This window comes from Narcine bancroftii, chromosome 3, assembly GCF_036971445.1.
Source record: "Narcine bancroftii isolate sNarBan1 chromosome 3, sNarBan1.hap1, whole genome shotgun sequence".
In the NCBI taxonomy this organism is placed as follows: Eukaryota; Metazoa; Chordata; class Chondrichthyes; order Torpediniformes; family Narcinidae; genus Narcine; species Narcine bancroftii.
Window position 1 is genome coordinate 167,924,474 of NC_091471.1, and position 13,816 is coordinate 167,938,289.

A 13,816-nucleotide genomic window follows, 5' to 3' on the forward strand; every position below is an offset into this window, starting at 1 on the left:
TTGCATTAAGCCAGTCAGACAATGTTGTCATTCAACAAAAATACACCAGAAATTCTACTGAGTCCATTCTTTTCTTTCCTTCTCCTTCCATCAACTTAGGTAATGTTTGTCCCCGGTAGGTTTTCGCTATTGTATTTAATGTAAGGCTCCTATACTTGTTCGAATATTTCAATATTATTTCTTAACCTATATGTTATTTTTTCTAATGGAATACATTTATTCATTTAAATTTAGTAGTTTCTTCCTTTTAATTTGGTTATGTATTCCCTTACTATTTAAAGTCATATAGTTCAGCGTTGCCCTTTTATATTTTGTTTATCTTCTCTTTCCGTTTTTCCATCATTACCTTTCCTCCTTTTCCATTTCTGTTTTCTTATTTTCAACTCTTTATAAGACAACATTCCTACAACATCCAACATTTTCCTTATTCTCCTATTTCTATCTTATTTATCCCCAATCTCCCCTTCCCCTCCTGAGTTGTCCTTTATCCCTTGTCGGACAACCACATCTCCCCTCTCCATTTGGATTTGCAAATCCACTCGCAAGCATCAACTGATTTTGCAGTGACCGCTATTTCCCCCCACCCCGCCCCCCCCAGAAAAGATTTCACTTTTCATATGTCACAAAGGTCAATAGACTAAGGGATGAAGACGGGTAATGAGAGTAAAAATGATCACGATTGATATGTATGTGGGTAAAGAGGTATAAGAGTGAATAGAGATAATGTGCATACGTGAATGTATCTGTACTTAGAGGAAAATATAGATAGTATAGAGAAGAATTAATAAGGGCAGGTAATGGAATAGAGAGAATAAGGAAGGGGTTTTCTTGATGTTTTACATTTGGATGATTGTTGATTGTTAAATATATTAAAATGATAAATGAAATATTACCAAAAGAAAAGCATTTGCAATACAGCTTGAGAACCCCATATCTGAAGTTCTGAAAACCGAAAAGATCCAAAAACCAAACTTTTTTTTAATGCCGACATGACATCACAAGTTGAAAAAAATTCACCACCTGACTAGGCCATGTGGGCTCTGACGCTGTTGGCGCCATTTTAATAACAGAGCTCTAGTGTATATATAGTTGAAAATATCAAAAAGGCCTGCAGATAGCATCAGTGATAAGAAAAAGAGGAAGCATATCTAGTGTTTGGTGCCGCATTTATCTTATTTTGTAATGTGACATATTATAGATATATTTTGGGGAGATAAAATGGGGTAGATATTTTTTAGCACAGGTCACATACAAACACTTCAAAATAGATCTCATTTAAAATACTGGAAAACTGCTCAAGCTAGATAGGCTTGGCTCCAAGAGCTATTGCAAAAGCTTTGGAGAATGCCCAAGAGATTTCACTAATAGATTGTTGTTTTGAAAAGAAACAGATGAAAGAACTCGGAGGAGTAGGTTAGGAGCCACAGGCTGTCTGGGAATGCTGTTTGCTTTTCTAAGAGGATCACGTGGTTTTTTTGTAAGCAAAGAGAGAGTCAAACATATTTTTCGCTGAGTGAGAGAGAATGATCAGTTCTGCAGTTTTACGGTTCAGCAGCAGTGGAAAAACCCCATTTTGAAGAGGGGTTGTAAGTGTTTAGTTCAGCCCTTGTGGTCCATACAAGAGGAGGGGACTGGCTGTATAATATTTCACTTGAAATAAGAGAAACAAAAAGGAACTCTGTGGTGACCTGAAAGGAAGAGGTTATCATCTGGAAAACCCTTATGGGGCAAGTTTCTTCAGCAAGACACTGAAGTGGCTGATTAAAAGAAATCAGTTGTGGGTGACCAGCGAACAATAAATCTCTCTCTGAAAACCAACAAGAACCTTCCTGAGAAGTAGCCATTTACCTTTCAAGCACCAAAGCCTGGTGAAATTCATAAATGTTAAATTCTGTGCACAGTATAAGAATTGCCTGCAACTAGTAAACTTGGAGGAATGAGAAATGAGATTGGATTGTGAATCAAAGAACGTTTCTGAACTTACACAAACATTACCTAAACATGCACTTAGAATTAGAATGGGTTTAAGTTAGGTAAACTAATTTAAGTTAGGTAGTACTAATTTAAAGTGTGATCCTATTTACATGTTTAAAGATAAGTAAAAGCAACTTTTGTTTAAGTAACCATTTATCTTGGTGAATATCTATTGCTGCTGGGTTTTGGAGTCCTCTGGGCTTGTAACAGTAAGCAGAGATCATTTTTTTTGTTAAGTATTAAAATTATATCATGTGAACTTTCCACTTATGGCATCATGCCTGCTGTTGTTTGTTGATGTTTAACTACAGATACAAGTATTCTGCTGATGCTACTGTGCTTACCATCGTTCCAAAAGCCAATAACTGAAAAACGTCTGGTTCCCAACCATTTCAGATACGGGGTACTGTACTGTACCAAAATGTGGCTCATAAAAGTGCTAGAGATCAATGTTGAACACAGGTTTCATCTATTGAAACTGAGTAACTGTTTCTGAAGACTTCACCTACTGCCTACTATCCGTAATTACATGGTTACAAGCTGATATATATGGGCCTTGCATTTTAAATGGATACATTGCCATTTTCAACTTTAAAATGTTAAATTTGGAAAACAGGAAACTATCCTCATGTGATACTTTTAATATGTAGTAAAGCTAATGAAGAAAAAGTGAATGCGATTGTAAACAATAAATGAAAGTGAAAAGTTTACATGTTGAAGCAATTGATGATGAAATAAATAACTAAGAATCTCACAGATGCACAAATAGATAAGTACCTTGGTATATGGAGAAATAAAACTGGCAAGGCACACAAGTCCAGCATCTGCAAACAGTCTGGCTACTTCAGCAATACGTCGAATGTTCTCTTCACGGTCCCCTGGGCTAAAGCCCAAATTTTTGTTCAGACCTTGTCGAATATTGTCACCATCCAACGTATAGCAGGGTATCCCATGGCAAACTAAATACTCCTCCAGTGCCATGCTGACTGTCGTTTTACCAGCTCCAGACAGGCCTATCAAAAATAATCACAATGAAAAACAAATTAAATACTCTTAAAATACCTTTAGCAATATCTTGTATAACATACATCCTCAGTCAACAATTAACTAAATGAAAAAAACGGAAAATGATAGAAATAGTAGATTAGGCAGCAAATATGGAGAAAGAAAAAAATATTTGATGTCATTTATTCAGAAAAGGTCATTGAATTGAAGCACTCTTACTCTGTTCCACAGATGTTACTTGATGGACTAAGTATTTCTAGCACATTTTGCTTCATGGAGAACTATTGCTTCTGATTATTTATGATGTAATGGATTATAATATGGAGAGGATTCTGGTAAGATTAGTGGGTTACATGCACACATTTTAAAACACATCTTATTTGAAAGACTGAAGAATTCATATTCAATAACATCGCAGGATATCTGAAGAATGTGATGCACATTTCACATGTAGGTGCTAATTGAATTGACGTCATAAAATGAAAGACCATTGTTTTGGAGGAGACAAACTGGCTACAAGTACCTTTCTGAGTGGTAAACATTTACCTTTCAAGCACCAAAGCCTGGTGAACTTCATACATGATAAATTCTGTGCACAGTATAAGAATTGCCTGCATCCAGAGAACTTGGAAGAAGGAGCAGCGAGATTGAACTGTGAACTTTTCTAAGATTTACACACACATTGCATACACATGCACTTAGAATTAGAAGGGAGTTAATTTGGGTTGGTTAAGTATAGAGATAATTTGAAGTTTGATTCTGTCTTCATGTTTAAGTTGATTAAAAATAACTTTTGTTTTAAAACCACTTGTCTTGGTGAATGTCTATTGCTGCTGGGTTTTTGGGTCCTTTGGGCTCGTAACATTTTATGGGGACTCGTCCAGTCGATTGAACATGAGTTTTGTTGGTTATTAGTCAATTGTTTATTTTTCCCCAAGTTAATTGAGTGTGAAAAACAGCAGCAATGGATGATGATAAAAGAACAGTGGGTTAATGAGGATGTGCATTTGGACTTGCTGGATTATGTTTCTAAATTTAAGGAGAGGCTACAAAAAATGTGGACTTTAGCTCAAGAGAATTTAGAAATGGCTCAGGGTAAAATGAAGTGTCTATTTGATAGGAAAGTTCAAGTGATGAATTTTAAGGTAGGGAGTAAAGTTTTGATTTTGTTTCCAACACATAACAATTCTTTGAAAGCTAGATTTTTTTGGTTCGTACACACACCGTTAAATCAAAATTGAATGATGTTAACTATATTGTTAACATTCCAGATAGAAGGAATAAAACTCAAGTTTGTCACATAAATATGTTGAAACCTTATTATGAGGATAATGGTAATGGAGAATAATCTGTATCAGAGGTGTTGGTTGTTGACAGAGTGGAGGAAATGGTGGATCATAAGATTATGGAAATAAAATCTTGTGAGGGTACCCTTAAAGAAACCATGGTTCCTGTGCGCCTGTCTAACTCAGAAATTTTGGAAAATTTGGAGGAAAAGTTAGTTCATCTTAAGTCACAAGTACAGATGCAGTTGGAGGAATTCATTTTAAAGTACACAAATCTGTTTCCTGACGTTCCAAAAAGGACATCAGTGATTTATCATGATGTGGATGTCAGAGAAGTAAGTCCCATGAAACAACACGCATACAGAATAAACATTCAGAAAAGTAATATATATTGAGAAATGATATTATTAGACCTTCAAACTCAGATTGGTGTTCTCCTTGTATTCTGGTACCAAAACCAGATGGAACTGTTAGGTTTTGTACAGATTACAGGAAGGTTAATTCAGTAACTAAAACAGATGCTTATCCTATTCCAGATGATTGTATTGATAAGATGGAAAAGCTAAATTTCTTATTAAGTTGGATTTATTGAAGAGTTACTGGTGTGTGCTTTTAACTGAGAGAAAAAAGACTATTTCAGCTTTTGTTACTCCAATCGGTTTATATGAGTACAATGCGTTACCTTTTGGAATGAAAAATGCCCCACAACATTTCAAAGGATGATTATTTCAGTAATCCAAGGGCTATCACATACAGATGCTTATATTGATTACTTGGTCACAAAAAGTGACACATGGGAAGAACATTTGAAGGAATTGGACAAATTGTTTGCAAGATTATCCAAAGGAAACTTAACTGTTAACTTAGCGAAGAGTGAATTTGCAAATGCCACTGTGACGTACTTGGGTCATGTAGTTGATCATGGCAAAGTTGTACCTATTCAAGCAAAAGTGAATGCAATTTCTGAGTTTCCTATTCCCAATGGCAAGATGGCAGTGAGAAAGTTTTTAGGAATGGCAGGATATTATAGGAAGTTTTGTAGAAATTTTGCTGAGGTTGCTCTTCCTTTAACCAATCTTTTGAAGAAAGAGGAGAAATTTGTGTCAACTAAAGAGTGTCAGACAGCTTTAGAAAATTTAAAGGATATGCTATGCCATTATCCTGCGTTAAAATCTCCTGATTTTGATAAACCTTTTTCTGTAGCAGTGGATGCGAGTGAGGGAGCAGCAGGGTCAGTTTTACTGCAAAAACACAATGAAATTGACCATTCAGTTGCCTACTTTTTAAAGAAATTCAATGTCATCAAAGGAACTATTCCACTATTGAAAAATAACTGTTGTCTATCGTGTTTGCTCTGCAGAATTTTGATATGTATCTCAGTACATCTCAAGAACCAAATGTGGTTTTTACTGACCACAATCCTCTGGTGTTTTTGAATAAAATGAAGAACAAGAACAGAAAATTGTTAAACTGGAGTTTGATAATCTGCAAATTATTCATATCAGAGGTTCAAATAATATTATAGCGGATTGTTTGTCGAGATGTTAAAATTGATCATGTATAAAATGCTCTCAACATTGTTATTTTATTATAACGTGTATATATTGTGAATCGTTATATTTTTAGTGGTTTTAAAGACAGTTTAGTTATTACTGAATTTTAACTCAAAGTTGAAATTCCTTTAAAGAAAGGGAGGTTTAATGGATTATAATTTTGGGAGGATTTTGGTAAGATTAGTGGGTTACATACATAGACACATCTTATTTGAAAGACTGAAGAATTCATATTCAATAACATTGCAAGATATCTGGAGAATATGATGCACATTTCATAAGTAGGTGCTAATTGAACTGACGTCATAAAATGAAAGACCATTGTTTTGGAGGAGACAAACTGGCTACAAGTACTGTTCTGTAAAGTGCTCACAGAAAGGTAACTCCTGGGTTTTGTTTATCTAAGACAACATCTTGACCAAGGAGAAGAACTCCTGTTGTTTGCTGAAGAAGATGGGGGTTTTGCCAAGTGGGAGTCACATGGGCTTTCTGGCAGTCTCAATTGGAGAGAGAGAGAGAGCGAGAGAGAGAGAGAGAGAGAGAGAGAGAGAGAGAGAGAGAGAAGTGACAAGCTCTCTCAGCCAGTGTGTGTGACACTGAAAAGCAGCTGAACAGTGCAAGCCAGGAAGCTGGTGGAAACTGAAAGAAAGTTCCAGAGCAGTGGAGGGCTGGAGTGCTGTCTGTCTGATGTTTCTCTTGGAATAAGAGCAAAAATGAACTCTATGATGGCCTGAAAGAAAGAGGCTACTATCTGGAAAACCCTGATGGGGAAAGTTTCATCAGCGAGACCTGGAGGCGACTAATGGTGGTACCTCAGTTGTGGAAATCCTGGAACAACAAATCTCTCTCTGCAAACCCTAAGAACCTTTTGATCACCAAAGCCTGGTGAACTTTATACATGTTAAATTCTGTGCACAGTATAAGAATTTTCTGCATCTAGAGAACTTGGAAGAAGGAGAAGTGAGACTGAACTGTGAACCAAAGAACTTTTCTTAGATTTACACACACATTGCATACACATGCGCTTAGAATTAGGAGGAGGTTAATTTGGGTAGGTTAAGTACAGAGATAATTTGAAGTTTGATTCCGTTGTCATGTTTAAACTTGATTAAAAATAACTTTTGTTTTAAAAACCACTTGTCTTGGTGAATATCTATTGCTGCTGGAATTTGGGGTCCTTTGGGCTCGTAACAATGAAAGGAAGTGTCTGTGAGTAGTTAATATCTCCATTATCATTGTATAGTATCTTGCAAATACCAGAATACCATGAACTACAAGTATGAACTTTGCTATAGTATTGCTTTAACAATGTTCTTCATAATGTTTATTGAGATAAAGAATTTACCATATGAGGCAATGAGCTAGCAAACTTGAACTTTTTTGGGGGGCTGCTGTGAGCAATACAAATAACAGAGTATACCTGTTAAATCTCAAATGCACCCAGGCTAGGCCATTGCTTAGTTTTGGTTCTCAACCTTTTTATTTCTCCTCACATACCACTTTAAATAATCTTTATGCTATTGGTGCTCTGTGATTAGAAAGGGATTGCTTAAGGTGGTATGTGGGTGGAAAGGGAAGGTTAAGAATCACTGCTCTAGACCCAACTGTTACTAAAATATTTTGCTTGAAAAAAACTGTCATTGGCCCATTTCCTTTGGAGTTCTGAAACCGTGCACATAATGAGACAATTAGATACGATTAAAACAATGGTTTTCAAACTTTTTTCTTTCCACCCACATACCACCTTAAGCAATCCCTTACTAATCACAGAGCACCGATGGCATAGGGAATACTTAAAGTGGTATGTGAGTGGAAAGATAAAGGTTGAGAACCACTGCTTTAGACAAATAATTAGCCAGGGAAGATTTAGGGAAGGATATGGGTCAAATAGGACTAGCTTAGGGAGGCAACATGGTTGGCAAGGACAAGTTGGGCTGAAGGGTCCATTTTGGTGCTGTAAAATTCTGTCACTCTGTCTTAATATTAGAAATATTTAAAGACAATGGTATACATCTTCGACAGCCAGAACTGCCAAATGACTGAAGTCAGCCACCCAAGACCTCCACATCATTTGTGGACTGTTGCACTGGCAGAAGTGAAAGAAATTTGAAAGCAAAGTGGAGGCTTTCACTGGATGCAACATTTTCACAAGAGATGTGTGTGCACATTAGATTGGATCAAGCACCATTCAGTATTTTGTCCAGACTGCTGAGTGCCTCTACAGCCATAACCAAACACCATTCCATCTCCATTTATAAATTTGTGGATGACACCACTATCATAGACAGTATCTTTAACACTGGCAAGTCCAAGTATAGGAAAGAGATAGAAGGACTGACGGCATGGTGCCAGGACCACACCTGTCCTTCAATGTCAACAAGACCAAGGACCTGGTCATAGACTTCCGGAAAAGGAGTGAAGCTCACTCTCCATCTGCATCAACAGTGATGAGGTGGAGATAAGAGGTAGTGGACAGCTCTAAGTTCCAAGGAGTACTCATTGCCAGTGGGATGTCCTGGTCTGTCAATGGGCAAGAATGTACACCAACACTTCAGAAGTTTGCACGTCACCTCCAGTCCTCAACAACTTCTACAGATTCATCATTGAAAGTTTCCTATCAGTTATATTACCTTTGCTCTGTACCAACTGATCTCTCTCTCTCTCTGTAACACTGTACTGTGTCCAGCTTGCTGTACTATGCAAGAGATGTCTAGCTGCTTGCAAAAAAAATCTTGGTACATGTAACAATAAACCTGAACTTGAACAGATTTTCTTCCTTTAGAGATTTTGTTGGGCCAAATAATTTTTGATGAGAATACAGTGCTATTTTTGATATTAACCTTCTATTCCATTTTTTTTTAAATTCAGTTAATTATACTTTTAATTGGCTAATGGATTCTAATTAGGGTCTCCACATTCTCCTGAATGTAAAAAATGCCACAATTCTGTCACATCTACTATTGCAAGGAACAGCACAGTGTCAGTAACTGATCATAGATCTGAAAAGAATTGAGGACTTTTAAATACATTTATTTATTTCCTTTTAAAAGAGGCAATTCAGCCAATCAAGACTACATTGATTTTCAGAACACACTGATATCACTTCCATTTCCCCACTTATTTGCATCTGATTTTCACCCATTTGCACCAGATTTTTGTACTGCTCATCACCTTGGAGATGCAGAAGGAAACCAGAGCAAACTAACACAGAGAATATACAGGGAGAATGTGCCAACTCTACATTGCCAGCAGCAAAAATCAGGATTGAACCCAGTGAGTTCACAGAGGTGACAACATTCCAGAAGTAATGAAAATGGTACAAGAATGGAAAAGAAATCCAATTTGAATAAAAAGGTTTGGAACCCAAACTGAAAGCAAATTCTGACATTTAGGCAAGTTGGAGCTTAATTAGGGTGTGAATAGGAGGATGGCAAGGAAGATATACAAGTTTTTTTAATTGCATTCAGGGAAGAGGTGGGTAATGTTGCTTCACTGTCAGGAACAGGCTACAGAATGTGTAAATTTGGCCTGTGCCATCATGGGCATTAGTCTTCACTCCATCAAGGATATCCCTTAAGAGGTGGTTCCTCAAGAAAGCAGTTTATATCATCAAGGATCCTCACCACACAGTCCATGCCCTTTTCTCACTGCTACCATCAGGAAGGAGGTACAGGAGCCTAAAGATACACAAAAAACAGCTTCTTCCCTTCCGCCATCAGATTTGTGAACAGTCAATGAACTTTATCGACACTATCTCACTTTTTTTCTTTTAAATCTTGTATTTACAAAATTGTAATTTATAGTAATTTTGCTCCTTGTTCTTCACAATACTGCTGCCGCAAAACAACAAATTTCATGATGTATTCATGACAATACACCCAATTTGCAAAGTTGTAAAGTTTAACAGAACTCCAACCGGTATTTAACGACAGATCAAAGGAAGATTACCTGTGAGCCAGACAGTGCACCCACGAAAGCCACCTCTGGTTCCTACAACTTGTCCACGTTTGTTCCTGCTGACGTGGTGAGCCTGAAAGGTCACATTAGTTGCCCTCTGTTTGCCCTGTAAAATGTGCCAATGAGAAATGAAAGTACCCTAATGATTATGTTATTTCATAGAGAGAAAATCAAACACAGCACAATTCGCACTCACAGCTGCATGATATTCAAAAGGGGCAAACATGAGTAAAGGCTGAAGGAGCGGTTCTCATGCTGACAGTGACACCAGCCCTTTTGGTAAAAGTCAGTCAGCAAAAATAAGAGTAGGTAAGGTTTTATTTCAGGGTGAGCAGTGGGAATGGTCTCTAAGATAGTGGTATGCTTTGCTTATAGAATGTCAGAAATCAGTGACCCTGATGAATACATCTACAAGAAGTGCACCCAGCTCCAGCTCCTTATAGACACATTTGGGAGATGGAACTGGATGAACTCCAAATCATTCAGCAGGCAGAGAGGATGATAAGACAGGAGTTGCAGGGAGGCAGAGACAACTAAGAGGTAGGGGCCAGGTAGCTGGGTGACCATCAGACAGACTAAATTGGTAGTCATTGCAGGGTACCTCTGTGCCCATTTCCCTCAATTACTAGTACAGTATACTGTTTTGGATTCTGTTAAGGGGGACAACCTACCAAGGACAAACCACAGCAGTCAGGTCTCTGGTACGGTGTCTGGCCCTTTGGTTCAGAAGGGAAGGGGGAGAAGAGACAAGCTGTAGTGATAAGGAATTCATTGGTTAGTGGAACAGAAAGGAGAATCTGTGGATGAGATTGAGACTCCCAACAGGTCTGTGGCCTCCCAGGTGCCAGAGTCAGGGATGTCTCTGATACTCCATAGCATTCTCAAGAGGGAGGGTGAACAGCTAAATGTCATGGTCTATATAGGGTCCAATAACATGTGTAAGAAGTGTGACAAAATCCTGCAAAGTGAGCTCAGGGAGTTTTGTGCTAGATTAAAGAAAAGGACCTCCAGAGTTCTGTGTGATCTCTGGATTAGTACCCCAGCCACGTACTAGTGAGGCTAAAAATTGGAGGATAATACAATACATGGCTAATGAGCTTGTGCAGATAGGAGGGCTTCAGATTTTTGGATCATTGAGCACTCTCCCAGCTGGGCAGATAGCATTAGAACTGGAGGGAGAACCAACATCCTTGCAGGAAGATTTGCTCGTGCTTCTCTCAGGAGTTTAAACTAGATAGGAACCAGAGCTCCAGAGTAGATAATAATGGTTGTGAAAAAAAAATGTTGTTAGACCAGCAAACAAAGAAATAGAAGGGATGAGGCATGATGCTCTAAGTTGCTTTTATTTAAATGCAGAGTATGGTAGGAAGGGCTGAAGAATTTGGAGCATGGAATAGCATGTGGAGTTACGACATTATGACGATTAGTAAAACAGTTGGATGAATGGCAGCTCAATGTTCCAGGGCTATCATTGTTTTAGACATGATAGAGAAGTTGTTTACTGTCATCTGACTGTACAAGTACAGTCCTCGATGCAAAACATACAGACACATAATATATATGAAGACAAGTATTATATCCTTAAAAATAAATAAATAAATGTTGCTTTGTTTGAATGAAAGTCTCGGATGGTTAGTGTGAGCACTCCCTTTGGTTATTCAGCATTCTCACTGCCCGTGGGAAGAAGCTGTTTCTCATCCTGGTGGTGCTGGTTCTGATACTCCTATATCTCTTCCCCAATGAGAGAAGCTGAAAGATGCTGTGTGCAGGGTAGAAGGGATCATCAATGATATTGCGCACCCTCTTCAGACAACGATCCCAGGAGATGGGGGGGGGGGGGGTTGTGGGGAAAGAGACTTCAGAGATCCTCTGTCACTTTTATGGTCCTGTGCATTGACCTCCAATGCATTCCTCTGCAGCAACCGTACCCCACTGTGATGCAGCTGGCCAGGATGCTCTCAATAGAGCTCCTACAAAAAGTTGACATAATGGTGGCCAGTACCCTTGGCTGCTTCTGTCTTGTCAGGAAGTGCAGTCACTGTGTGCCTTCCTGACAAGTGAGGAGATGTTGAGTGTCCAAGATAGGTCACTCGTTAAGTGAACTTCAAGAAACGGTGCTTTCCACTCTCTCTACTACAGAGATGTTCATGCTTAGAGGAGGGTGGTCATTCCTGATCCTCCCAAAGTCCATGATTATCTTCATTGTCTTATCCACATTGAGACTCAGGTTGTTATTCTCACACCATTTCACGAGTTTTCCACCTCTTCTCTGTAATGGGGCTCATTGTTGTTGCTAAAGAGGCCAACTACAGTTATGCCATCTGCAAACTTGATGACACTGTTGAAGATGGATCTGGTGATGTAGTCTTGGGCTAATAGCGTGAATAGGATTGGAGTGAGCACAAAATTCTGAGGTCAGCCAGTGCTCAATATTTTGCTTCTGACCCGGACAGACTGTGGTCTTTCAGTTAGGAAATCCAGGATCCAATTACAGAGAGAGGTGTTGAGTTCCAGTGAGGACAGTTTCTCCACCAGCCTAGGGGGCATGATTATATTAAATTCCAAGGTGAAGTCAATGAACAGAAGCCTGGCATACGAGGCATCATTCTCCAGGTTGGCTAGGACAGAGTGAAATGAAAAGGCTATAACATTGTCTGTGGAACAGTTTCATCTATCGGCAAAATTAAATGGATCCAGTGTCTCTGGGATGTATGCTTTGATGCATTCCATCACCATATTCTCAAAGTATTTCATAATGGTGGAGACTAGTGCCACAGGGCAGTAGTCATTGTGGCCTGTTATTGTCCCCATCTTGGGTATCAGGATGATGGTGGCTGCAGGAATGATGGAATGCTGCTTTGAGGTGATCAAGATGCCATTGAAGAGCTCCGATAAGTGGTCCGTGCAGTCCTTCAGTACACAATTAGGTATGTTGACTGGACCCACTGCCTTGTGTGAGCTCACCTTGGATAGGGTTCTCCTCATCTCAGCCGCAGCTATTCAGGGGTCTTGTTCATCAGGGACTCGTGAAGCTTTCTTTGGCATCATCTGTTCTTCTCATCAAACCATGCATAGAAGGCATTCAATCTGTCTGGAAGGGAGGGCGCCATTGTCCTTAATTTGTGAGGTTTACTTGTGATCCATCATAGTCTTGATCCCTTGCCACACATGCCTCGTTTTGCTGGTGTTGCACAGCTATCTATGCATACCCTCACTTTTCCTTCTGGATTACACGGGGAGAGTTCAGCCCTGGCTGATCTTAGTGTCATCTTACACCCTATCCTGAAGGAAGCATCACGAACTTTGAAAATGGCCCAGACCTCTGCATCCAACCATGGTTTCTGGTTAGTCCTGGTTGTGAAACATTTAATCTTGGTGACATCCTCAATGCACTTGCTGATGGAGTCAGTCACTGAGCTTGTGCACTCCTCTAAGTTTACATGATTGTTGTAGGTGGCCATCTCCCTGAAACAGCTCAACTTCATGGTCTAAAAGCAGTCTTGCAGTGCTGCTGTAGCCCCTTCCCGGTCATGTCTTGATCTCCCTGTGAACTGCCAGTGGTAAACCTAGGTTAGCAAGACAGATATGTGCTTCAAGTAACCAAGGTGGGAGCAAGGTGTAGCCTTGCATGCCCCAGAGATGTTGGTGTACACTCACTCCAGGGTGTTCTCTCCTCTGGTGGCGTGAATGAAGTTGCCAGCCACAATCACGGCAGTCAGGGTGGGAAGTTTGTGCTTCACAGATAGCACCGTAAAGCTCCTTCATGGAATGTAGATTGCGGCAATCAGCATGGTCGAGAATTCCCTGGGCAGATAGAAGGGTCTGCATTTCACCAGGAGGTACTCTATCTCTGCTGAGCAATAGGTCTTCACAACAGAGACACTGGTGCAACTGTTCTTGCTGATGCAAAGGGAGAAGGGTGGTATTCCTCATCAGGAAAAAAATCACTGAAGTGCTCAGATAGGACAGACTGGAGGGGTCATCTACTAAAGCTATATGGGTGGAAATGAAGAATGAAAAAGAGATGATGATGTTAATGAG

The 13,816-nt window shown here is 39.3% G+C and overlaps 1 protein-coding gene across 1 annotated transcript in view; it reads right to left on the reverse strand.

The window, feature by feature from the left end:
• papss1 (3'-phosphoadenosine 5'-phosphosulfate synthase 1) overlaps window positions 1–13,816 on the reverse strand; it is an 84,444-nt gene that overhangs the window by 48,466 nt on the left and 22,162 nt on the right. Inside the window, exons 2-3 of the mRNA XM_069925759.1 lie at window positions 9,767–9,881; window positions 2,752–2,987 (exon numbers count right to left, since the gene is read on the reverse strand). Coding sequence (XP_069781860.1) covers window positions 2,752–2,987; window positions 9,767–9,881 — 351 coding nt within the window. The remainder of the gene's footprint in view (window positions 1–2,751; window positions 2,988–9,766; window positions 9,882–13,816) is intronic.